General features: G+C 49.6%; 1 protein-coding gene across 1 annotated transcript in view; it reads left to right on the top strand.

The window, feature by feature from the left end:
• The window catches only part of LOC137361344 (plectin-like), a 628,221-nt gene that overhangs the window by 451,251 nt on the left and 150,727 nt on the right, over window positions 1-26,243 (top strand). The window contains 9 exon segments of the mRNA XM_068026237.1: window positions 7,893-7,988; window positions 17,206-17,331; window positions 18,857-19,009; window positions 21,718-21,794; window positions 21,796-21,832; window positions 21,835-21,878; window positions 23,523-23,649; window positions 24,071-24,254; window positions 24,869-25,026. Of these exon segments, the coding sequence (XP_067882338.1) occupies window positions 7,893-7,988; window positions 17,206-17,331; window positions 18,857-19,009; window positions 21,718-21,794; window positions 21,796-21,832; window positions 21,835-21,878; window positions 23,523-23,649; window positions 24,071-24,254; window positions 24,869-25,026 (1,002 nt within the window).

Raw genomic sequence — 26,243 nt, 5'->3', positions numbered from 1 at the left:
CACTGTCACACTCTCCTATTTCATGCTGTCACTCTCTCCTGTTTCACACTGTCACACTCTCCTGTTTCACACTGTCAGTCTCTCCTCTTTCACACTGTCACTCTCTCCTGTTTCACACTGTCACTCTCACCTTTTTCACACTGTCACTCTCACCTTTTTCACACTGTCACTCTCTCGAGTTTCACATTGTCACTCTCTCCTGTTTCACACTGTCACTCTCTCCTGTTTCACACTGTCACTCTCACCTTTTTCACACTGTCACTCTCTCGAGTTTCACACTGCCACTCTCTCGTGTTTCACACTGCCACTCTCTCCTGTTTCACACTGCCACTCTCTCCTGTTTCACATTGTCACTCTCTTCTGTTACACACTGTCACTCTCTCCTGTTTCACACTGTCACTCTCTCCTGTTTCACACTGCCACTCTCTCCTGTTTCACACTGCCACTCTCTCCTGTTTCACACTGTCACTCTCTCCTGTTTCACACTGTCACTCTCTCCTGTTTCACACTGTCACACGCTCCTATTTCATGCTGTCACTCTCTCCTGTTTCACACTGTCATTCTCTCCTGTTTCACACTGTCACTCTCTCCTGTTTCACACTGTCACTCTCTCCTGTTTCACACTGTCACTCCCTCCTGTTTCACGCTGTCACTCCCTCCTGTTTCACGCTGTCACTCCTTCCTGTTTCACGCTGTCACTCCCTCCTGTTTCACGCTGTCACTCCCTCCTGTTTCACGCTGTCACTCTCTTCTGTTTCACACTGTCACTCTCTCCTGTTTCACACTGTCACTCTCTCCTGTTTCACACTGTCACTCTCACCTTTTTCACACTGTCACTCTCTCGAGTTTCACACTGTCACTCTCTCGTGTTTCACACTGCCACTCTCTCCTGTTTCACACTGCCACTCTCTCCTGTTTCACATTGTCACTCTCTTCTGTTACACACTGTCACTCTCTCCTGTTTCACACTGTCACTCTCTCCTGTTTCACACTGCCACTCTCTCCTGTTTCACACTGTCACTCTCTCGTGTTTCACACTGTCACTCTCTCCTGTTTCACACTGTCACTCTCTCCTGTTTCACACTGTCACTCTCTCCTGTTTCACACTGTCACACTCTCCTATTTCATGCTGTCACTCTCTCCTGTTTCACACTGTCACACTCTCCTGTTTCACACTGTCATTCTCTCCTGTTTCACACTGTCACTCTCTCCTGTTTCACACTGTCACTCTCTCCTGTTTCACACTGTCACTCCCTCCTGTTTCACGCTGTCACTCCCTCCTGTTTCACGCTGTCACTCCCTCCTGTTTCACGCTGTCACTCCCTCCTGTTTCACGCTGTCACTCTCTTCTGTTTCACACTGTCACTCTCTCCTGTTTCACACTGTCACTCTCTCGAGTTTCACACTGTCACTCTCTCCTGTTTCACACTGTCACTCTCTCCTGTTTCACACTGTCACTCTCACCTTTTTCACACTGTCACTCTCTCGGGTTTCACACTGTCACTCTCTCCTGTTTCACACTGTCACTCTCACCTTTTTCACACTGTCACTCTCTCGAGTTTTACACTGTCACTCTCTCGTGTTTCACACTGTCACTCTCTTCTGTTACACACTGTCACTCTCTCCTGTTTCACGCTGTCACTCTCTCCTGTTTCACACTGTCACTCTCTCGTGTTTCACACTGTCACTCTCTTCTGTTTCACACTGCCACTCTCTCCTGTTTCACACTGTCACTCTCTCCTGTTTCACACTGCCACTCTCTCCTGTTTCACACTGTCACTCTCTCGTGTTTCACACTGTCACTCTCTCCTGTTTCACACTGTCACACTCTCCTATTTCATGCTGTCACTCTCTCCTGTTTCACACTGTCACTCTCTCCTGTTTCACACTGTCATTCTCTCCTGTTTCACACTGTCACTCTCTCCTGTTTCACACTGTCACTCTCTCCTGTTTCACACTGTCACTCTCTCCTGTTTCACGCTGTCACTCCCTCCTGTTTCACGCTGTCACTCTCTCCTGTTTCACACTGTCACTCTCTCCTGTTTCACACTGTCATTCTCTCCTGTTCCACACTGTCACTGTCTCCTGTTTCACACTGTCACTCCCTCCTGTTTCACGCTGTCACTCCCTCCTGTTTCACGCTGTCACTCTCTCCTGTTTCACACTGTCACTCTCTCCTGTTTCACACTGTCACACTCTCCTATTTCACGCTGTCACTCTTTCGAGTTTCACACTGTCACTCTCACCTGTTTCACACTGTCACTCTCTCGAGTTTCACACTGTCACTCTCTTCTGTTTCACACTGTCACTCTCTCCTGTTTCACACTGTCACACTCTCCTGTTTCACACTGTCACTCTCTCCTGTTTCACACTGTCACTCTCTCCTGTTTCACACTGTCACACTCTCCTATTTCATGCTGTCACTCTCTCCTGTTTCACACTGTCACTCTCTCCTGTTTCACACTGTCACACTCTCCTATTTCATGCTGTCACTCTCACCTGTTTCACACTGTCACTCTCACCTGTTTCACACTGTCACTCTCTCGAGTTTCACACTGTCACTCTCTTCTGTTTCACACTGTCACTCTCTCCTGTTTCACACTGTCACACTCTCCTGTTTCACACTGTCACTCTCTCCTGTTTCACACTGTCACTCTCTCCTGTTTCACACTGTCACACTCTCCTATTTCATGCTGTCATTCTCTCCTGTTCCACACTGTCACTGTCTCCTGTTTCACACTGTCACTCCCTCCTGTTTCACGCTGTCACTCCCTCCTGTTTCATGCTGTCACTCTCTCCTGTTTCACACTGTCACTCTCTCCTGTTTCACACTGTCACACTCTCCTATTTCATGCTGTCACTCTTTCGAGTTTCACACTGTCACTCTCACCTGTTTCACACTGTCACTCTCTCGAGTTTCACACTGTCACTCTCTTCTGTTTCACACTGTCACTCTCTTCTGTTTCACACTGTCACTCTCTCCTGTTTCACACTGTCACTCTCTTCTGTTTCACACTGTCACTCTCTCCTGTTTCACACTGTCACACTCTCCTGTTTCACACTGTCACTCTCTCCTGTTTCACACTGTCACTCTCTCCTGTTTCACACTGTCACACTCTCCTATTTCATGCTGTCACTCTCTCCTGTTTCACACTGTCACTCTCTCCTGTTTCACACTGTCACACTCTCCTATTTCATGCTGTCACTCTCACCTGTTTCACACTGTCACTCTCTCGAGTTTCACACTGTCACTCTATCCTGTTTCAAACTGTCACTCTCACCTTTTTCACACTGTCACTCTCTCGAGTTTCACACTGTCACTCTCTTCTGTTACACACTGTCACTCTCTCCTGTTTCACGCTGTCACTCTCTCCTGTTTCACGCTGTCACTCTCTCCTGTTTCACACTGCCACTCTCTCCTGTTTCACACTGTCACTCTCTCCTGTTTCACACTGTCACTCTCTCGAGTTTCACACTGTCATTCTCTCCTGTTTCACACTGTCACTCCCTCCTGTTTCACGCTGTCACTCTCTCCTGTTTCACACTGTCACTCTCTCCTGTTTCACACTGTCATTCTCTCCTGTTTCACACTGTCACTCTCTCCTGTTTCACACTGTCACTCTCTCGAGTTTCACACTGTCATTCTCTCCTGTTTCACACTGTCACTCCCTCCTGTTTCACGCTGTCACTCTCTCCTGTTTCACACGGTCACTCTCTCCTGTTTCACACTGTCACACTCTCCTATTTCATGCTGTCACTCTCTCGAGTTTCACACTGTCACTCTCACCTGTTTCACACTGTCACTCTCGTGTGTTTCACACTGTCACTCTCGTGTGTTTCACACTGTCACTCTCTCCTGTTTCACACTGTCACTCTCTCCTGTTTCACACTGTCACTCTCTCCTGTTTCACACTGTCACACTCTCCTATTTCATGCTGTCACTCTCTCCTGTTTCACACTGTCACTCTCTCGAGTTTCACACTGTCACTCTCTCCTGTTTCACACTGTCACTCTCTCCTGTTTCACACTGTCACTCTCTCGAGTTTCACACTGTCACTCTCTCCTGTTTCACACTGTCACTCCCTCCTGTTTCACGCTGTCACTCCCTCCTGTTTCACGCTGTCACTCCCTCCTGTTTCACACTGTCACTCTCTTCTGTTTCACACTGTCACTCTCTCCTGTTTCACACTGTCACTCTCTCGAGTTTCACACTGTCACTCTCTCGAGTTTCACACTGTCACTCTCTCCTGTTTCACACTGTCACTCTCACCTTTTTCACACTGTCACTCTCTCGAGTTTCACACTGTCACTCTCTCCTGTTTCACACTGTCACTCTCACCTTTTTCACACTGTCACTCTCTCGAGTTTTACACTGTCACTCTCTCGTGTTTCACACTGTCACTCTCTTCTGTTACACACTGTCACTCTCTCCTGTTTCACGCTGTCACTCTCTCCTGTTTCACACTGTCACTCTCTCCTGTTTCACACTGTCACTCTCTTCTGTTACACACTGTCACTCTCTCCTGTTTCACGCTGTCACTCTCTCCTGTTTCACACTGTCACTCTCTTCTGTTACACACTGTCACTCTCTCCTGTTTCACGCTGTCACTCTCTCCTGTTTCACACTGTCACTCTCTCCTGTTTCACACTGTCACTCTCTCGTGTTTCACACTGTCACTCTCTTCTGTTACACACTGTCACTCTCTCCTGTTTCACGCTGTCACTCTCTCCTGTTTCACACTGTCACTCTCTCGTGTTTGACACTGTCTCTCTCTCCTCTTTCACACTGTCACTCTCTCCTGTTTCACACTGTCACTCTCTCCTGTTTCACACTGTCACACTCTCCTATTTCATGCTGTCACTCTCTCCTGTTTCACACTGTCACTCTCACCTTTTTCACACTGTCACTCTCTCGTGTTTCACACTGTCACTCTCTCCTGTTTCACACTGTCACTCTCACCTTTTTCACACTGTCACTCTCTCGAGTTTCACACTGTCACTCTCTCCTGTTTCACACTGTCACTCTCACCTTTTTCACACTGTCACTCTCTCGAGTTTCACACTGTCACTCTCTCCTGTTTCACACTGTCACTCTCACCTTTTTCACACTGTCACTCTCTCGAGTTTTACACTGTCACTCTCTCGTGTTTCACACTGTCACTCTCTTCTGTTACACACTGTCACTCTCTCCTGTTTCACGCTGTCACTCTCTCCTGTTTCACACTGTCACTCTCTCCTGTTTCACACTGTCACTCTCTTCTGTTACACACTGTCACTCTCTCCTGTTTCACGCTGTCACTCTCTCCTGTTTCACACTGTCACTCTCTTCTGTTACACACTGTCACTCTCTCCTGTTTCACGCTGTCACTCTCTCCTGTTTCACACTGTCACTCTCTCCTGTTTCACACTGTCACTCTCTCGTGTTTCACACTGTCACTCTCTTCTGTTACACACTGTCACTCTCTCCTGTTTCACGCTGTCACTCTCTCCTGTTTCACACTGTCACTCTCTCGTGTTTGACACTGTCTCTCTCTCCTCTTTCACACTGTCACTCTCTCCTGTTTCACACTGTCACTCTCTCCTGTTTCACACTGTCACACTCTCCTATTTCATGCTGTCACTCTCTCCTGTTTCACACTGTCACTCTCACCTTTTTCACACTGTCACTCTCTCGAGTTTCACACTGTCACTCTCTCCTGTTTCACACTGTCACTCTCACCTTTTTCACACTGTCACTCTCTCGAGTTTCACACTGTCACTCTCTCCTGTTTCACACTGTCACTCTCACCTTTTTCACACTGTCACTCTCTCGTGTTTCACACTGTCACTCTCTCCTCTTTCACACTGTCACTCTCTCCTGTTTCACACTGTCACTCTCTCCTGTTTCACACTGTCACACTCCTATTTCATGCTGTCACTCTCTCCTGTTTCACACTGTCACACTCTCCTGTTTCACACTGTCACTCTCTCCTGTTTCACACTGTCATTCTCTCCTGTTTCACACTGTCACTCTCTCGAGTTTCACACTGTCACTCTCTCCTGTTTCACACTGTCACTCTCTCCTGTTTCACACTGTCACTCCCTCCTGTTTCACGCTGTCACTCCCTCCTGTTTCACGCTGTCACTCTCTCCTGTTTCACGCTGTCACTCTCTCCTGTTTCACACTGTCATTCTCTCCTGTTTCACACTGTCACTGTCTCCTGTTTCACACTGTCACTCCCTCCTGTTTCACGCTGTCACTCCCTCCTGTTTCACGCTGTCACTCTCTACTGTTTCACACTGTCACTCTCTCCTGTTTCACACTGTCACACTCTCCTATTTCATGCTGTCACTCTCTCGAGTTTCACACTGTCACTCTCACCTGTTTCACACTGTCACTCTCTCCTGTTTCACACTGTCACTCTCTCCTGTTTCACACTGTCACACTCTCCTGTTTCACACTGTCACTCTCTCCTGTTTCACACTGTCACTCTCTCCTATTTCATGCTGTCACTCTCTCGAGTTTCACACTGTCACTCTCACCTGTTTCACACTGTCACTCTCTCGAGTTTCACACTGTCACTCTCTCCTGTTTCAAACTGTCACTCTCACCTTTTTCAAACTGTCACTCTCTCGAGTTTCTCGCTGTCACTCTCTCCTGTTTCACGCTGTCACTCTCTCCTGTTTCACACTGCCACTCTCTCCTGTTTCACACTGTCACTCTCTCCTGTTTCACACTGTCACTCTCTCGAGTTTCACACTGTCATTCTCTCCTGTTTCACACTGTCACTGTCTCCTGTTTCACACTGTCACTCCCTCCTGTTTCACGCTGTCACTCTCTCCTGTTTCACACTGTCACTCTCTCCTGTTTCACACTGTCATTCTCTCCTGTTTCACACTGTCACTCCCTCCTGTTTCACGCTGTCACTCTCTCCTGTTTCACACTGTCACTCTCTCCTGTTTCACAATGTCACACTCTCCTATTTCATGCTGTCACTCTCTCGAGTTTCACACTGTCACTCTCTCGAGTTTCACACTGTCACTCTCACCTGTTTCACACTGTCACTCTCTTGTGTTTCACACTGTCACTCTCTCCTGTTTCACACTGTCACTCTCTCCTGTTTCACACTGTCACTCTCTCCTGTTTCATACTGTCACTCTCTCCTGTTTCACACTGTCACACTCTCCTATTTCATGCTGTCACTCTCTCCTGTTTCACACTGTCACTCTCTCTCGAGTTTCACACTGTCACTCTCTCCTGTTTCACACTGTCACTCTCTCCTGTTTCACACTGTTACTCTCTCGAGTTTCACACTGTCACTCTCTCCTGTTTCACACTGTCACTCTCTCCTGTTTCACACTGTCACTCTCTCCTCTTTCACACTGTCACTCTCTCGCGTTTCACACTGTCACTCTCTCCTGTTTCACACTGTCACTCTCTCCTGTTTCACACTGTCACTCTCTCGAGTTTCACACTGTCACTCTCTCGAGTTTCACATTGTCACTCTCTCCTCTTTCACACTGTCACTCTCTCCTGTTTCACTCTGTCACTCTCTCCTGTTTCACACTGTCACTCTCTCGGGTTTCACACTGTCACTCTCTCCTGTTTCAGACTGTCACTCTCTCCTGTTTCACACTGTCACTCTCTCAAGTTTCACACTGTCACTCTCTCCTGTTTCACACTGTCACTCTCTCCTGTTTCACACTGTCACTCTCTCCTGTTTCACACTGTCACTCTCTCGAGTTTCACACTGTCACTCTCTCCTGTTTCACACTGTCACTCTCTCCTGTTTCACACTGTCACTCTCTCGAGTTTCACACTGTCACTCTCTCCTCTTTCACACTGTCACTCCCTCCTGTTTCATACTGTCACTCTCTCGAGTTTCACACTGTCACTCTCTCCTGTTTCCTAGGCCTTCATGGCTGCTCTCCAGACACAGTGGAGCTGGATTCTGCAGTTGTGCTGTTGTATTGAGGCTCATCTGAAGGAGAACACTGCGTATTTCCAGGTACAGAGAATGCACGCGATGTGGCAGCGAGCACACTTACATATTCAGCTGCTTTGGGGAAGATTTATATGCTTGGGTTTATCGTTTGGGGCAGGGGGTGGATGGGGCAGGGCATGGGCAGATGTATGGGTGAGTTGGAGGAGGGATCGGGGAGGGTGAGGGAGGGACGTATTTTGGTGCATGTTAGGTCACAGATGGTGGGGACGAGTGGGAGCGATTGGAGAGGGTGGGGGAGGGTGAGTGGGGTCGGGGAGGGCTGGTAGGGTTATTGGTGTTGAGGTGGTAGTGGGGGGAGGGTGAGTGAGGTCCGGGAGGGTGTTGGACAGTGATTGTTGGAGGGGAGGGTGAGTGCGATTGCGGACGGTGGGGGAGGCTGAGTGGGGTCGGGGAGGGTGTGGGTGGGTGAGTGTTGGAGGGGAGGGTGAATGGGGAGGCGAGGGTGAGTGGAGTCGGGGAGGGTGTGGGTGGGTGAGTGTTGTAGGGGAGGGTGAATGGGGTGGGGGAGGGTGAGTTGGATCAGGGAGGGTGGGGGAGGGTGAATGTTGGAGGGGAGGGTGAGTGGGATGAGGGTGAGTACGGTCGGGGAGGGTGAATGTTGGAGGGGAAGGTGAATGGGGTGGGGGAGGGTGAGTGCGGTCGGGGAGCATGAATGTTGGAGGGGGGAGGGTGAGTGGGAGGGGTGGCCGGGTTCCATTCTGAAGCCCTCAGTTCAGCTGCTGAAATTCTACAGGAAAATGGGCGAATGGGATTGGTGTTTGGGATTTGGATTTGGGATTGGTGGTTGGGAATTAGGATTGGCGATCGGGGATTGGCGTTGGCAATTGGGATTGATGATTGGAATTGGTATTGGTGATTGGCAATTGGGATTTGGGATTCGCGATTGGGATTTAGGATTGGCGATCGGGGATTGGCATTGGCGATTGGGATTGACGATTGGTGATTGGGATTGATAATTGGGATTGGCAATTGGGATTGGAATTGATGATTGGGATTGGCGATTGGGATTGATGATTGGGATTGGCGATTGGGATTGATGATTGGGGTTGGATTATCGATTGGGATTGGGATTTATGATTGGGGTTGATGATTGGGATGGATGATTAGGATTGGACTTGATTGGGATTAGCGATTGGGATTGGAATTGATGATTGGGATTGACGATTGATGATTGCGATTGGCGATTGATGATTGGGATTGACGATTGGGATTGACGATTGGGATTGGGATTGACGATTGGGATTGACGATTGGGAATGACGATTGGGAATGACGATTGATGATTGCGATTGGCGATTGATGATTGGGATTGACGATTGGGATTGATGATTGGGATTAGCGATTGGGATTGATGATTGGGATTAGCGATTGGGATTGATGATTGGGATTGATGATTGCGATTGGCGATTGATGATTGGGATTGACGATTGGGATTGATGATTGGGAATGATGATTGCGATTGGCGATTGATGATTGGGATTGACGATTGGGATTGGAATTGATGATTGGGATTGGAATTGATGATTGGGATTAACGATTGGGATTGATGGTTGGGAATGATGATTGCGATTGGCGATTGATGATTGGGATTGACGATTGGGATTGATGATTGGGATTAGCGATTGGGATTGATGATTGGGATTAGCGATTGGGATTGATGATTGGGATTGATGATTGCGATTGGCGATTGATGATTGGGATTGACGATTGGGATTGATGATTGGGATTGGAATTGATGATTGGGATTAACGATTGGGATTGACGATTGGGAATGATGATTGGGATTGGAATTGATGATTGGGATTGACGATTGGGATTGATGATTGGGAATGATGGTTGATGATTGGGATTAGCGATTGAGAATGGGATTGTTGATTGCGATTGGCAATTGGGATTATAATTCATGATTGGGATTGGCGAGACTGATGGATTTTTGAGGGATTCACAGGAGAGTCGCTGGGTTTGTTGTGAAGGAAGATTCTGTTCAAAGGAGGTTGATGGTGATTTTAGGGCAGGAAAATTCATATGTTTTGAGCTGTGGGTTATTGGATGAGACTGGATACCGGATATTTGGTAGTGAGGAGATTTGAGGCATGACAGAATGAAGGTTGTTTGTGGTTCAGAGTTCAGGGAGGAGGGGATTCAAGATGGCATGTGACAAGGGTGTGTGACGGGGAGAAGATGCTGCCAAAGTCATCACGAAAATGGAGGTAGCTGAAACACTGTTTGGGCTAAAATTAATAAAGAGGAAGTATTAGATAGGCTGTCTGTACTTAAAGTGAATAAATCACCAGGACCGGATGAGATGCATCCAAGGATACTGAGGGAAGTGAGGGTGGAAATTGCAGAGGCAGTGGCCATAATTTTCCAGTCTTCCTTAGACAAAGGGTTGGTGCCAGAGGACTGGAGAATTGCAAATGTTACACCTTTATTCAAAAAAGGGTGTAACGATAAGCCCAGCAACTACAGGCCAGTCTGTTTAACTTCAGTGGTGGGAAAGCTTTGAGAAACAAGAATCCGGGACAAAATTATCTGTCACATGGACAAATGCGAGTTAAATAAGGAAAGCCAGCATGGATTTGTTAAGGGAAAATCATGTTTAACTAACTTGCTAGAGTTTTTTGAGGAGGTAACAGAAAGGGTTGATGAGGGCAATGCTGTTGATGTAGTGTACATGGACTTTCAAAAGGCGTTTGATACAGTGCCACACAACAGACTTGTGAGCAAAATTAAAGCTCATGGAATAAAAGGGATGGTGGCAACATGGATATGGATTTGGCTGAGTGACAGGAAACAAAGAGTAGTGGTTAATGGATGTTTTTCAGGCTGGAGGAAGGTTTGTAGTGGAGTTCCCCAGGGATCAGGGTTGGGACCCTTGCTTTCCTGATATATATTAATGACCTAGACCTTGGTGTACAGGGCACCATTTCAAAATTTGCAGATGATGCAAAACTTGGAAGCATTGCGAACTTTGAGGAGGATAGTGTAGAACTTCAAAAGGACACAAACAAGTTGGTGGAATGGGCAGACAGGTGGCAGATGAAGTTCAATGCAGAGAAATGTGAAGTGATTCATTTTGGTAGGAAGAACATGGAGACAATATAGAATAAAGGGTACAATTCTAAAGGGGGTGCGGAGGAGAGGGACCTGGGTGTATTTTTTTTAATATTTGTTTCATGGGATGTGGGCGTCACTGGCTAGGCCAGTATTTATTGCCCATCCCTAATTGCCCTTGAGAAGGTGGTGGTGAGCTGCCTTCTTGAACAGCTGCAGTCCATGTGGGGTAGGGACACCCACAGTGCTGTTAGGAAGGGAGTTCCAGGATTTTGACCCAGCGACAGTGAAGGAACGGTGATATAGTTCCAAGTCAGGATGGTGTGTGACTTGGAGGGGAACTTGCAGGTGGTGGTGTTCCCATGTGTCTGCTGTCCTTGTCCTTCTGGTTGGTAGAGGCCATGGGTTTGGAAGGTGCTGTTTAAGGAGCCTTGGTGCGTTGATGCAGTGTATTTTGTAGATGGTACACACTGCTGCCACTGTGCGTTGGTGGTGGAGGGAGTGAATGTTTGTAGATGGGGTGCCAATCAAGCAAGTTGCTTTGTCCTGGATGATGTCGAGCTTCTTGAGTGTTGTTGGAGCTGCACCCATCCAGGCAAGTGGAGAGTATTCCATCACACTCCTGACTTGTGCCTTGTAGATGGTGGACAGGCTTTGGGGAGTCAGGAGGTGAGTTACTCACTGCAGGATTCCTAGCCTCTGACCTGCTCTTGTAGCCACGGTATTTATATAACTACTCCAGTTCAGTTTCTGGTCAATGGTAACCCCTAGGATGTTGATAGTGGGGGATTCAGCGATGGTAATGCCATTGAATGTCAAGGGGAGATGGTTAGATTCTCTCTTGTTGGAGATGGTCATTGCCTGGCACTTGTGTGGGGCGAATGTTACTTGCCACTTATCAGCCCAAGCCTGGATATTGTCCAGGTCTTGCTGTATAAGTCATTGAAGGCGGCACAGTGGTGCAGTGGTTAGCACCGCAGCCTCACAGCTGCAGGGACCCGGGTTCAATTCTGGGTACTGCCTGTGTGGAGTTTGCAAGTTCTCCCTGTGACCGCGCGGGTTTCCGCCTGGTGCTCCAGTTTCCTCCCACAGCCAAAGACTTGGGGGTTGATAGGTAGATAGGCCATTGTAAAAATTGCCCCTAGTGTAGGTAGGTGGTAGGAGAATTGAGGGAAGGTGGGGACGTGGGAGGGAAAATGGGATTAATGTAGGATTAGTATAAATGGGTGGTTGATTGTCGGCGCGGACTCGTTGGGCCGAAGGGCCTGTTTCAGTGCTGTATCTCTCTATGGCTCTTAAGATAGCAGGACAGGTTGAGAGAGTGGTTAATAAAGCATACAGTATCCTGGGCTTTATTAATAGGGGCATAGAGTACAAGAGCAAGGAAGTTATGTTGAACTTACACTGTTTCAGCCTCAGCTGGAGTATTGTGTCCAGTTCTGGGCACCACACTTTAGGAAAGACGTGAGGCCATTGGAGAGATTACAGAAAAGATTCATGAGAATGGTTCCAGGGATGAGGAATTTCAGTTATGAAGATAGATTGGAGAAGTTAGGACTGTTTTCCTTGGAGAAGAGAAGGCTGAGAGGTGATTTGATAGAGGTATTCAAAATCATGAGGGGTCTGGACAGAGTAGATCGAGAGAAACTGTTCCCACTCGTGAAAGGATCGAGAACAAGAGGGCTCAGATTTAAAATATTTGGTCAGAGAAGCAAAAGTGACATGAGGAAAAACTTTTTCACTCAGCGAGTATAAGGTGTGGAATGCGCTGCCTGAGAACGTGGTGGAGACAGGTTCAATTGAAGCATTCAAAAGGGAATTAGACAGTTATATGAAAAGGAAGATTGTGCAGGGTTATGGGGAGAAGACCGGGAATGGAACGGAGGAAGTTGCTCTTTCAGAGAGCCAGTATGGACACGATGGGCCGAATGGCCTCCTTCTGCACTGTAATGCTAGAGTCATAGAGTTATACAGCACAGAAACAGGCCCTTCGGCCCATCGTTTCTGTGCCGGCCATCAAGCACCTAACTATTCTAGTCCCATTTTCCAGCACTTGGCCAGCAGCCTTGTATACTTTGGCGTTTCAAGTGCTCATCTAAATACTTCTTAAATGTTGTGAGAGTTCCTGCCTCTACCACCCCTTCAGGCAGTGTGTTCCAGATTCCAACCACCCTCTGGGTGAATTTTTTTTTTCCTCAAATCCCCTCTAAACCTCCTGCCCCTTCCCTTAAATCTATGCCCCCTGGTTATTGATCCCTCCGCTAAGGGAAAATGTTTCTTCCTATCTAACCTAATCTAAGTCATTGGCGGATAGGATCAAGGAAAACCCTAAGGCTTTCTATAGGTATATCAGGAATAAAAGAATGACTAGAGTTAGATTAGGGCCAATCAAGGATAGTAGTGGGAAGTTGTGTGTGGAATCAGAGGAGATAGGGGAAGTGTTAAATGAATATTTTTCGTCAGTATTTACAGTAGAGAAAGAAAATGTTGTCGAGGAGAATACTGAGATACAGACTACTAGGCTAGATGGGATTGAGGTTCACAAGGAGGAGGTGTTAGCAATTTTGGAAAGTGTGAAAATAGATAAGTCCCCTGGGCCAGATGGGATTTATCCTAGGATTCTCTGGGAAGCCAGGGAGGAGATTGCAGAGCCTTTGTCCTTGATCTTTATGTCGTCATTGTCGACAGGAATAGTGCCGGAAGACTGGAGGATAGCAAATGTTGTCCCCTTGTTCAAGAAGGGGAGTAGAGACAGCCCTGGTAATTATAGACCTGTGAGCCTTACTTCGGTTGTGGGTAAAATGTTGGAAAAGGTTATAAGAGACAGGATTTATAATCATCTTGAAAAGAATAAGTTCATTTGCGATAGTCAGCACGGTTTTGTGAAAGGTAGGTCGTGCCTCACAAACCTTATTGAGTTTTTCGAGAAGGTGACCAAACAGGTGGATGAGGGTAAAGCGGTGGATGTGGTGTATATGGATTTCAGTAAGGCATTTGATAAGGTTCCCCACGGTAGGCTATTGCAGAAAATACGGAAGTATGGGATTGAAGGTGATTTAGAGCTTTGGATCAGAAATTGGCTAGCTGAAAGAAGACAGAGGGTGGTGGTTGATGGCAAATGTTCATCCTGGAGTTTAGTTACTAGTGGTGTACCGCAAGGATCTGTTTTGGGGCCACTGCTGTTTGTCATTTTTATAAATGACCTGGATGAGGGTGTAGAAGGGTGGGTTAGTAAATTTGCAGATGACACTAAGGTCGGTGGAGTTGTGGATAGTGCCGAAGGATGTTGTAGGTTACAGAGGGACATAGATAGGCTGCAGAGCTGGGCTGAGAGATGGCAAATGGAGTTTAATGCGGAAAAGTGTGAGGTGATTCACTTCGGAAGGAGTAACAGGAATGCAGAGTACTGGGCTAATGGGAAGATTCTTGGTAGTGTAGATGAGCAGAGAGATCTTGGTGTCCAGGTACATAAATCCCTGAAAGTTGCCACCCAGGTTAATAGGGCTGTTAAGAAGGCATATGGTGTGTTAGCTTTTATTAGTAGGGGGATCGAGTTTCGGAGCCACGAGGTCATGCTGCAGCTGTACAAAACTCTGGTGCGGCCGCACCTGGAGTATTGCGTGCAGTTCTGGTCACCGCATTATAAGAAGGATGTGGAAGCTTTGGAAAGGGTGCAGAGGAGATTTACTAGGATGTTGCCTGGTATGGAGGGAAGGTCTTACGAGGAAAGGCTGAGGGACTTGAGGTTGTTTTTGTTAGAGAGAAGGAGGAGGAGAGGTGACTTAATAGAGACATATAAGATAATCAGAGGGTTAGATAGGGTGGATAGTGAGAGTCTTTTTCCTCGGATGGTGATGGCAAACACGAGGGGACATAGCTTCAAGTTGAGGGGTGATAGATATAGGACAGATGTGAGAGGTAGTTTCTTTACTCAGAGAGTAGTAGGGGCGTGGAACGCCCTGCCTGCAACAGTAGTAGACTCGCCAACTTTAAGGGCATTTAAGTGGTCATTGGATAGATATATGGATGAAAATGGAATAGTGTAGGTCAGATGGTTTCACAGGTCGGCGCAAAATCGAGGGCCGAAGGGCCTGTGCTGCGCTGTAATGTTCTATGTTCTATACTCTAACCAATCAATGCCCCTCATAATTTTGTATCCCTCAATCATGTGCCCCCTCATCCTTCTCTGCTCTAAGGAAAACAACCCGAGTCTATCCAGTCTCTCTTCATAGTTGAAATGCTCCAGCCCAGGCAACATCCTGGTGAATCTCCTCTGCACCCTCTCCAGTGCAATCACATCCTTCCTATAGTGTGGTGACCAGAACTGTACACAGTACTCCAGCTGTGGCCTAACTAGCGTTTTATACAGCTCCATCATAACCTCCCTGCTCTTATATTCTCCTCCTCACTATTTACGACACCACCAATTTTCGTGCCATCTGCGAACTTATTGATCATACCTCCTGTATTCATGTCTAAATCATTAATGTACACTACAAACAGCAAGGGTCCCAGCACCGATCTCTGTGGTACACCACTGGTCACAGGCTTCCACTCACAAAAACAACCCTCGACCATCACCCTCTGCCTCCTGCCACTGAGCCAATTTTGGATCCAATTTGCCAAATTGCCCTGGATCCCTTGGGCACCTTCTTGACCAATCTCCCATGCGGGACCTTATCAAAAGACTTACTGAAGTCCATGTAGACTACATCAACTGTTTTACCCCCATCTGCACATTTAGTCACCTCATCGGAAAATTCAATCAAGTTAGTTAGACACGATCTCCCCCTGACAAAGCCATGCTGACTATCACTGATTAATCCCTGCCTCTCCAAGTGGAGATTAATCCAGTCCTTCAGAATTTTTTCCAATAGTTTCCCTACCACTAATGTTACCGGCCTGTAATTGCCTGGTCTACCCCTGCTACCCTTCTTGAATAATGATTCTGTGATTCTCCTTGGAACAGAGAAGGCTGAGGGGAGATCTGATTGAAATGTACAAATTTTGAGGGACCTGGATAGAGTGGATGTGAAGGGTCTATTCAACTGAGCAGAGAGGTCAGTGACGAGGGGGCATAGATTTAAAGTGATTGGTAGAAAAATTAGAGGGGAGATGAGGAAAAACTTTTTCACCCAGAGGGTGGTGGGGGGTCTGGAACTCAATGCCTGAAAGGGTAGTTGAGGCAGAAACCCTCAACTCATTCAAAAGGAGTCTGGATATGCATCTCAAGTGCTGTAATCTGCAGGGCTACGAACCAAATGCTGGAAGGTGGGATTAGAATAGGTGGATTGTTTTTCGGCTGGCACAGACACGATGGGCCAAGTGGCCTCTTTCTGTGCCGTAAACCTTTTATGATTCTATGATCAACTGCACTACCCTCATCTATCTTTCTTGTGACTTCCTCAAAAAATTTGATCAAGTTGGTCAAACAAGATCTTCCCTTAACAAATCCATGCTGATTATCCTTGATTAACCTGTGCCTTTCTAAGTGACAGTTTATCCTGTCTCTCAGAATAGATTCCAGCAATTTGCCCGCTACTGAGGTTAGACTGACTGGCCTGTACTTATTCAGTCTATCCTTCGCTCCCTTTTTAAACAGAGTTACAACGTTAGCAGTTCTCCAATCCTCCAGCACCACACCTGTATCCAGTGAGGACTGGAAAATGATGGTCAGACCCACTGCTATTTCCTCTCTTGCTTCTTTTAACAGCCTGGGGTATATTCAAGATCATGAGGTGTTTGGACAGAGTAGATAGGAATGAACTGTTCCCACTCGTGAAAGGATCAAGAACAAGTTCTCAGATTTAAGATGATTGGCAAAAGAAGCAACATGAGAAAAATCATTTCACCTAGTGCGTGGTTAGGATCTGGAATGCACTGCCTGACAGTGTGGTGGAGGTAGCTTCACTCGTTGCTTTCAAAAGAGAATTAGATAAATATCTGAAGATACAAATTTGTAGGGCTATGGGGAAAAGGCGGGGGAGTGGGACTAGCTGAGTTGCTCTTGCAGAGAGCTGGCACTGACACAATGGGCCGATTGGCCTCCTTCTGTCTGTAACCATTGTATGATTTTGTGAATGGGGTCGGGTGGATGTGAATGGTTTCTGTGGAGGGTTTTGGGATGTGTGCTTGGTTTGATCTCACTTGCCGATCTCCCTGTCCAGTATTTCTCAGACGTGAAAGATGCAGAGAATTTCCTGAAGAAGTTGCAGGATTCAATAAAGAAGAAATATTCGTGCGATCGATCTATAACTGTGACTCGCCTGGAGGATTTAATACAGGATTCCATAGTAGGTGACAACTGACCCCTCCCCCGTCACCCCTCCCCCGTCACCCCTCCCCCATCAACCCCCCGTCACCCCTCCCCGTCACCCCTCCCCCGTCACCCCTCCCCCGTCACCCCTCCCCCGTCACTCCTCCCCCGTCTCCCCTCCCCCATCAACCCCCGTCACCCCTCCCCCGTCACTCCTCTCCTGTCACTCCTCTCCTGTCACCCCTCCCCCGTCACCCCTCCCCCCGTCACCCCTCCCCCGTCACCCCTCCCCGTCACCCCTCCCCGTCACCCCTCCCCCGTCACCCCTCCCCCGTCACCCCTCCCCGTCACCCCTCCCCCAGCAACCCCCGTCACCCCTCCCCCGTCACCGCTCCCCCATCTCCCCTCCCCCATCACTCCTCCCCCGTCTCCCCTCCCCCATCAACCCCCCGTCACCCCTCCCCGTCACCCCTCCCCGTCACCCCTCCCCGTCACCCCTCCCCCAGCAACCCCCGTCACCCCTCCCCGTCACTCCTCCCCCGTCTCCCCTCCCCCGTCACTCCTCCCCCGTCTCCCCTCCCCCATCAACCCCCGTCACCCCTCCCCCGTCACTCCTCTCCTGTCACCCCTCCCCCGTCACCCCTCCCCCGTCACCCCTCCCCCGTCACCCCTCCCCCGTCACCCCTCCCCCGTCACTCCTCCCCCGTCTCCCCTCCCCCGTCACTCCTCCCCCGTCTCCCCTCCCCCATCAACCCCCGTCACCCCTCCCCCGTCACTCCTCTCCCGTCACTCCTCTCCCGTCACCCCTCCCCCGTCACCCCTCCCCCGTCACCCCTCCCCCGTCACCCCTCTCCCCCGTCACCCCTCTCCCCCGTCACCCCTCTGCCCCAACACCCCTCTTCCGTCACCCCTCCCCCGTCACCCCCTCCCCCGTCACTCCTCCCCATCACCCCTCCCCGGCCCCCATCACCCCCTCCCCCGTCACCCCCCTCTTCTGTCACCCCCCTCCCCGTCACACACCTTCCGTCACCCCTCTCCCATCACCCCTCTCCCGTCACCTCTCTCCCGTCACCCCTCCCCCGTCACACACCTTCTGTCCCCCCCCGTAACCCCTCCCTGTCACTCCCCGCTCACAGCCCCTCCCCATTACAACCCCATCACCTCCTCTGTTACACCCCCTGTCTGACCCCTGACCCCAGCCTGTACCCCCTCGCTCTGTGACCCCTGACACCAGCCTGTACCCCCCTCTCTGTGTCCCCCTGACCCCAGCCTGTACACCCTCGCTCTGTGACCCCTGACACCAGCCTGTACCCCCCTCTCTGTGTCCCCCTGACCCCAGCCTGTACACCCTCGCTCTGTGACCCCTGACCCCAGCCTGTACCCCCTCTCTCTGTGACCCCTAACCCCAGCCTGTACCTTCTCGCCATGTGACCCCTGACCCCAGCCTGTACCCCCTCGCTCTGTGACCCCTGACCCCAGCCTGTACCCCCTCTCTCTGTGACCCTTGACCCCAGCCTGTACCCCCTCTGCAATAATTGGCTCTGTTTATGTCACTGTTTCAGGAGGAGAAGGAGCAGCTTTCTGATTACAAATCCCACCTCACTGGCCTCAGCAGAAGAGCAAAGAGCATTGTTCAGCTGAAGCCTCGAAATCCAGCTCACCCTCTGAAAGCAAATCTCCTGGTACAGGCGGTGTGTGACTACAAACAGATGGAGGTAACAGAGTGACGGGGAGAGTGACGGAGAGAGCGTGAGAGAGGGGGGGAGAGAGAGAGCGTTAGACGAGAGAGAGGAGAGACAGAGAGTGATTTTTTAAAAAGTTGTAGAGAGAGTAAAGGGAGCGTGAAACGGAGAGAGCATGAGAGAGGAGAGAAAGAGTGCGAGACGGAAACAGTGTGAGAGAGACGGGGGGAGAGAGAGAATGTGTGAGACGGAGAGAGTGTGAGAGGAGAGAGAGTGCGAGACGGAGAGAGTGTGAGAGACGGGGAGAGAGAATGTGTGAGACTGAGAGAGTGTGAGAGAGGAGAGAGTGAGAGAGTGGAGGGAGAGAGAAAGAGGGTAGAGAGATTGTGAAACAGATAGAGCGTGAGAGAGGAGAGAGAGAGAGTGTGTGAGAGAGGGTAGAGAGAGAGAGTGTGAAACAGAGAGAGTGTGAGAGGGACGGGGAGAGAGAGAGTGTGAGAGGGGGGAGAGAGAAAGCATGAGAGAGGAGAGAGAGAGAGAGAGAGAGTGTGAGAGAGGGGGAAAGAGAGAGTGTGAGATGGAGAGAGTGTGAGAGGAGTGTGAGGAGAGTGTGAGATGGAGAGAGTGAGAGAGAGGAAGAGTGTGAGAGAGAGAGTGTGACACGGAGAGAGTGAGAGGAGGGAGAGAGTGTGTGAGTTGGGGAGAGAGAGTGTGAGACGGAGAGAGTGAGAGAGAGGAGGGAGAGAGAGAGACAGACAGAGTGAGTGTGAGGTGGGGGGGAGAGAGAGAGTGAGTGAGAGACGGAGAGAGTGAGAGACAGAGAGAGTGTGAGAGGGGGATAGAGAGTGTGGGACGGAGAGAGTGTGAGAGTGGGGTGAGGGTGAGAGAGAGAGTGTGAGAGACGGAGAGAGTGTGTGAGGGGGGATAGAGAGAGAGTGTGAGACGGAGAGAGTAAGAGAGAGGTGTGAGAGAGGGGGGAGAGAGGGAGTGTGACAGAGGGGGGAGAGAGAGAGAGTTTGAGAGAGGGGGAAAGAATGTGTGAGGGGGATAGAGAGATAGAGTGTGAGATGGAGAGAGGATGGTGAGAGAGTGTGTGAGAGCGGGGGTAGAGAGAGAGGGTGATACGGAGAGAGTGAGAGGAGGGTGTGAGATGGAGAGAGTGTGAGTGGGGAGAGAGAGAGTGTGAAACGTAGGGAGTGTGAGGGACGGGGAGAGAGAGTGTGAGAGGGGGTTAGAGAGAGAGTGTGAGAGTGGAGAGAGTCAGAGAGTGTGAGAGCGGAGTTAGAGAGAGAGGTGTGTGAGTGGGGTGAGAGAGAGTTTGAGATGGAGAGAGTGTGAAGAGGGGGAGAGAGAGAGTGTGAGAGGGGGTAGTCAGAGAGAGTGTGAGACGGAGAGAGTCAGAGAGAGTGTGTGAGAGCGGGGGTAGAGAGAGGTGTGAGAGAGGGGGGAGAGAGAGAGTGTGAGACGGAGAGAGTGTGAGACACGGGGGAGAGATGGAGAGTGTGAGAGAGGAGGGGGAGAGAGAGTGTGTGAAATGGAGAGAGTGTGAGTGGGGGAGAGAGAGAGAGTGTGAGACAGAGAGCTTGTGGGTTAGGGGAGAGTGTGAGACGGAGTGAGGGTGAGAGAGGGTGTAGAGAGAGAGAGTGTGAAATGGAGAAAGTGAGAGAAATGGGGGAGAAAGAGAGTGAGACAGAGAGAGGGTGGGGTGGGGAGAGAGAGAGCGTGAGAGAGGGTAGAGAGAGAGTGTGTGAGAGAGGAGGGAGAGAGAGAGAGAGAGTGTGAGGGAGGGAGATAGTGTGAGAGAGGAGAGAGAGAAAGAGAGAGTGAAACAGAGAGACTGTAAGAGGGGGTAGAGAGAGAGAGTGTGAGATGGAGTGAGGGTGAGAGAGGGGGTAGAGAGAGAGCGTCTGAGACGGCGAAAGTGTGAAAGAGGGGGTAGAGAGAGAGAGTGTAAGCTGGAGTGAGGGTGAGAGAGGGGGTACAGAGAGAGAGTGTGAGATGGAGAGAGTGAGAAGAGGGAGAGAGAGAGTGTGAGATGGAGAGAGTGAGAGGAGGGAGAGAGAGAATGTGAGCGGGGGAGAGAGAGAGTGTGAGACAGAGAGATTGTGAGTTGGGGGGAGAGAGTGTGAGACGGAGAAAGTGAGAGAGAAGGGGGAGAGAGAGAGAGACAGACAGAGTGAACAGAGTGAGTGTGAGGTGGGGGGGGGGGAGAGAGAGAGCCTGAGAGAGGGTAGAGAGAGAGTGTGTGTGAGAGAGGAGGGAGAGAAAGAGTGTGAGAGAGGGAGGAGAGGGAGGGAGAGATTGTGAGAGAGGAGAGAGAGAGAGTGAGACAGAGAGAGTGAGAGAGAGGTGGGGAGAGAGACAGAGTGTGAGATGCAGACAGTGTGAGAGAGGGGGGAGAGAGGGAGAGAGAGTGTGAGATGGAGAGAGTGTGAGGGGGGGGGGGAGAGAGAGAGTGGTGTGAGACGGAGAGTGGGTGGAGAGAGTGTGAGACAGAGAGAGTGTGAGAGAGGAGGGAGGAGAGAGAGTGTAAGATGGAGAGAGTGTGAGAAAGGGGGGTGGTAGAGATGAGAGTGAGTGTGAGACGGAGAGTGGGTGGAGAGAGTAGTGAGTCAGAGTGTGAGAGAGGAGGGTGAGTAGTGTGAGATGATCAGAGATGGAGTAGAGAGAGGAGAGAGAGAGACTGCATGTGAGTGAGCATTGATCCTGAGGTTGGGTGTTTGTTGTTTGAATATCCTCAGATCACAGTGAACAAAGCTGATGAATATATTTCTGCTGAACAACAGTTCAGCCCAGGAAGTGTGGAAGGTGGTGAGTCCATCTGGAAATGAGGCTCTCGTCCCCTCTATCTGCTTCTCATCGTGCCGCCTGCAAACAAGGAGGCTCTGGATACAGTGAACAGGTACCCTCAGACACCGTAACATCACTTAGCATTAACTCACACTCAGTGTCACACACACAAACATTGTTGCACACACTCACTCAGTATCACACTCACACTTTTTTTTTATTCATTCATGGGATGTGGGTGTCACTGGCCAGACCAGCATTTATTACCCATCCCTAATTGCCCCTTGTGAAGGTGGTGGTGAGCTGCCTTCTTGAACCGCTGCAGTCATGTGGGGTAGGTACACCCACAGTGCAGTTAGGAAGGGAGTTCCAGGATTTTGACCCAGTGACAGTGAAGGAACGGCGATATAGTTCCAAGTCAGGATGGTGTGTGACTTGGAGGGGAACTTGCAGGTGGTGGTGTTCCCATGTATTTGCTGCTCTTGTCCTTTGAGGTGGTAGAGGGTCGCGGGGTTTGGAAGGTGCTGTCTAAGGAGCCTTGGTGCATTGCTGCAGTGCATCTTGTAGATGGTACACACTGCTGTCACTGTGCACCAGTGGTGGAGGGAGTGAATGTTTGTAGATGGGGGTGCCAATCAAGCGGGCTGCTTTTTCCTGGATGGTGTCGAGCTTCTTGAGTGTTGTTGGAGCTGCACCCATCCAGGGCAAGTGGAGAGTATTCCATCACATTCCTGACTTGTGCCTTGTAGATGGTGGGACAGGCTTTGGGGAGTCAGGAGGTGAGTTACTCACCTCTGACCTGCTCTTGTAGCCACGGTATTTATATGGCTACTCCAGTTCAGTTTCTGGTCAATGGTAGCCTCTAGGATGTTGATAGTGGGGGATTCAGTGATCGTAATGCCTTTGAATGTCAAGGGGAGATGGTTTGACTTCTCTCTTGTTGGAGATGGTCATTGCCTGGCACTTGTGTGAGGCGAATGTTACTTGCCACTTATCAGCCAAGCCTGGATATTATTCAGGTCTTGCTGCATTTCTACATGGACTGCTTCAGTATTTGAGGAGTCGTGAATGATGCTGAACATTGTGCAATCATCAGTGAACATCCCCACTTCTGACCTTATGATGAAAGGAAGGTCATTGATGAAGCAGCTGAAGATGGTTGGGCCGAGGACACTACCCTGAGGAACACCTGCAGTGATGTCCTGGAGCTCAGATGTTTGACCTCCAACAACCACAACCATCTTCCTTTGCACTAGGTATGACTCCAACCAGCAGAGGGTTTTCCCCCTGATTCCCATTGACCTCAGTTTTGCTAGGGCCCCTTGATGCCATACTCGGTCAAATGCTGCCTTGATGTCAAGGGCAGTCACTCTCACCTCACCTCTTGAATTCAGCTCTTTTGTTCGTGTTTGAACCAAGGCTGTAATGAGGTCAGGAGCTGATTGGCCCTGGCGGAACCCAAACTGAACGTCACTGAGCAGGTTATTGCTAATCAGGTGCTGCTTGATGGCACTGTCGATGACACCTTCCATCACTTTACTGATGATTGAGAGTAGACTAATGGGGTGGGAATTGGCCGGGTTGGACTTGTCCTGCTTTTTGTGTACAGGACATACCTGGGCAATTTTCCACATTGCTGGGTAGATGCCAGTGTTGTAGCTGTACTGGAACAGCTTGGCTAGGGGTGCCGCAAGTTCTGGAGCACAGGTCATCTCACATTCTGCCTGGTACTGAGGATCTCTCTGTGTTTTTTCAGGCTGGAAATCACCCACCAGACGATAGTTAACATCTGGCACCAGGTTCACATTGACATGACGAGCCTCCTGCCCTGGTTATATCTCAACCGCGACATGCAACAGATCCGCAGCTGGAACTTGCTCACCGTGAGTCACACCAGGCTGGCTACTCACTGACACCTTTGCTCCCTCGCCCCTTCTCCTCGCTCCCCCGCCCCTTCCCCTCACTCCCTCGCCCCTTCCCCTCACTCCCTCACTCTCTCATACCCTTGCCCCTTACTCTCACTCTCTCACTCCCTGACACCCTCGCTCCCTCACAACCCTCGCCCCTTTCCCTCACACCCTCGCTCCCTCACACCCTCGCCCCTTTCCCTCACACCCTTGCTCTCTCGCCCCTTTCCCTTGCACCCTCATTCCTGCTCCCTCACCCCTCACTTTCTCACTCCTTTCTCCTCACCCTCGATCCTCGTTCCCTTACCGCCCTCACTCCTTGGTCCTTCACTCTTTTGCCCCTTGCCCACTCACTCCCCTCCCGGGCTCTAACTAACACCTCGACAATATTTTGCAGTTTCGAAGTTTGAACCCAGAGGATTACAAACAAATTCTGCCAAATCTGGAGCTTCATTACCAAGATTTCATGAGGGAAAGTCAGGATTCGCTCATGTTTGGACCCGATGACCGGATACAAATTGAGAGGGAATATAAACTCACCATTCAACACTTTGAGAAACTGCAGCGGAGCTCAGAAAGAGGTACCTAAGAAACAGGAGCAGGCGGAGACTATTTGGCCTCTCGTGCTTGTTTTTTTGTATTTGTTTGTGGGATGTGGGTGTCGCAGGCCAGGCCAGCATTTATAGCCCATCCCGAATTGCCCTTGAACTGAGTGTTTTGCTAGGCCATTTCAAAGGGCATGTAAGAGTTAACCACATTGCTGTGGGTCTGTAGGCCAGACCAGGTAAGGACGGCAGATTTCCTTCCCTAAAGGACATCAATAAACCAGATGGGTTTTTACAACAATCGACAATGGTTTCATGGTCACCATTAGACTAGCTGTTAATTCCAGATTTATTAATTGAATTCAAATTTCACCACCTGCTGTGTGGGATTTGAACCCATGTCCCCAGAGCAATACCCTGGGGCTCTGGGTTACTAGTCCCATACCACTACACCACTGTCTCCCCCTCCACCATTCACTACGATCATGGCTGATTATGCTTTCAATTCCACTTTCCTACCCACTCCCCAAATTCGCTGATTGGTGTTCCAGGTGAACAGGTGTTTCTGGGAGGGTCGGAGATTGAGGTAAAGACTTTTTGAGCAGGCTCAACCTTGAACCTCTTTGTCTCTCTCTGTCTCTGTGTTGTAGGGGAACAGGATGAGCTGAATTGTAAGAAGTATGTGACACAACTGAAGGATATTCGACTGCAGCTCGAGGGCTGTGAGAAGCGAACAATCCACAAAATCCGACAACCACTCGACAAAGAGCCGCTGACAGAGTGTAAACAGCGTATCAGTGAGCAGCAGGTAAAGTCATGCCATCAATAACATAGCAACCAGATTCGAGTGCAGAAGTCTTCAAACACTGTTCAGGGAATGGAACTAGAATCGTATCAAAGAACAAAGAACAAAGAAAATTACAGCACAGGAACAGGCCCTTCGGCCCTCCAAGCCTGCGCCGATCAGATCCTCTATCTAAACCTGTCGCCTATTTTCTAAGGGTCTGTATCTCTACTTCCTGCCCATTCATGTATCTGTCTAGATACATCTTAAAAGACGCTATCGTGCCCGCGTCTACGACCTCCGCTGGCAACGCGTTCCAGACACCCACCACCCTCTGCGTAAAGAACTTTCCACGCATATCCCCCCTAAACTTTTCCCTCCTCTCACTTTGAACTCGTGTCCCTTGTAATTGAATCACCCACTCTGGGAAAAAGCTTCTTGCTATCCACCCTGTCTATACCTCTCATGATTTTGTACACACCTCAATCAGGTCCCCCCTCAACCTCCGTCTTTCTAATGAAAATAATCCTAATCTACTCAACCTCTCTTCATAACTAGCGCCCTCCATACCAGGCAACATCCTGGTGAACCTCCTCTGCACCCTCTCCAAAGCATCCACATCCTTTTGGTAATGTGGCGACCAGAACTGTACGCAGTATTCCAAATGTGGCCGAACCAAAGTCCTATACAACTGTAACATGACCTGCCAACTCTTGTACTCAATACCTCGTCCGATGAAGGAAAGCATGCCGTATGCCTTCTTGACCACTCTATTTACCTGCGTTGCCACCTTCAGGGAACAGTGGACCTGAACATCCAAATCTCTCTGGACATCAATTTTCCCCAGGACTTTTCCATTTACTGTGTTGTATCATTTCATAGCACAATGGGCTAAATGACCTTCTGTCCATCAGTGCCTGACTGCAGCAACATGTGGAACTGTGAGGCCCTCTCTAGTTGAATATCATGTATGCACTCAGTATTGGCGGTCAGTGCTGAGGGAGGCACCAGGAGTGAACAGGAGCTCGGAGTGAGTCAGTGTCAGGGAGGTGGAAAGATCAGGATAGTGAATATTGTGGAAAGCATTCAGATTGTAATCAGAGAGCCTGCTTGATTCAAACAGGCAAGGTCCGTGCCAACGCCATCAGTGATAGGCTGTCGAGGAAGTGACATGTCCTCCAGTTCTGGTCATGTGTTCAGTGGCCTGTGCACTGGGAGACATGGCCTGCACAGAGAGATTA

Source organism: Heterodontus francisci, unplaced genomic scaffold (assembly GCF_036365525.1).
Source record: "Heterodontus francisci isolate sHetFra1 unplaced genomic scaffold, sHetFra1.hap1 HAP1_SCAFFOLD_559, whole genome shotgun sequence".
Taxonomy (NCBI): domain Eukaryota; kingdom Metazoa; phylum Chordata; class Chondrichthyes; order Heterodontiformes; family Heterodontidae; genus Heterodontus; species Heterodontus francisci.
The sequence above is the reverse complement of the archived record's forward strand: the minus strand, read 5'-3'. Positions and strand labels throughout refer to the sequence as shown.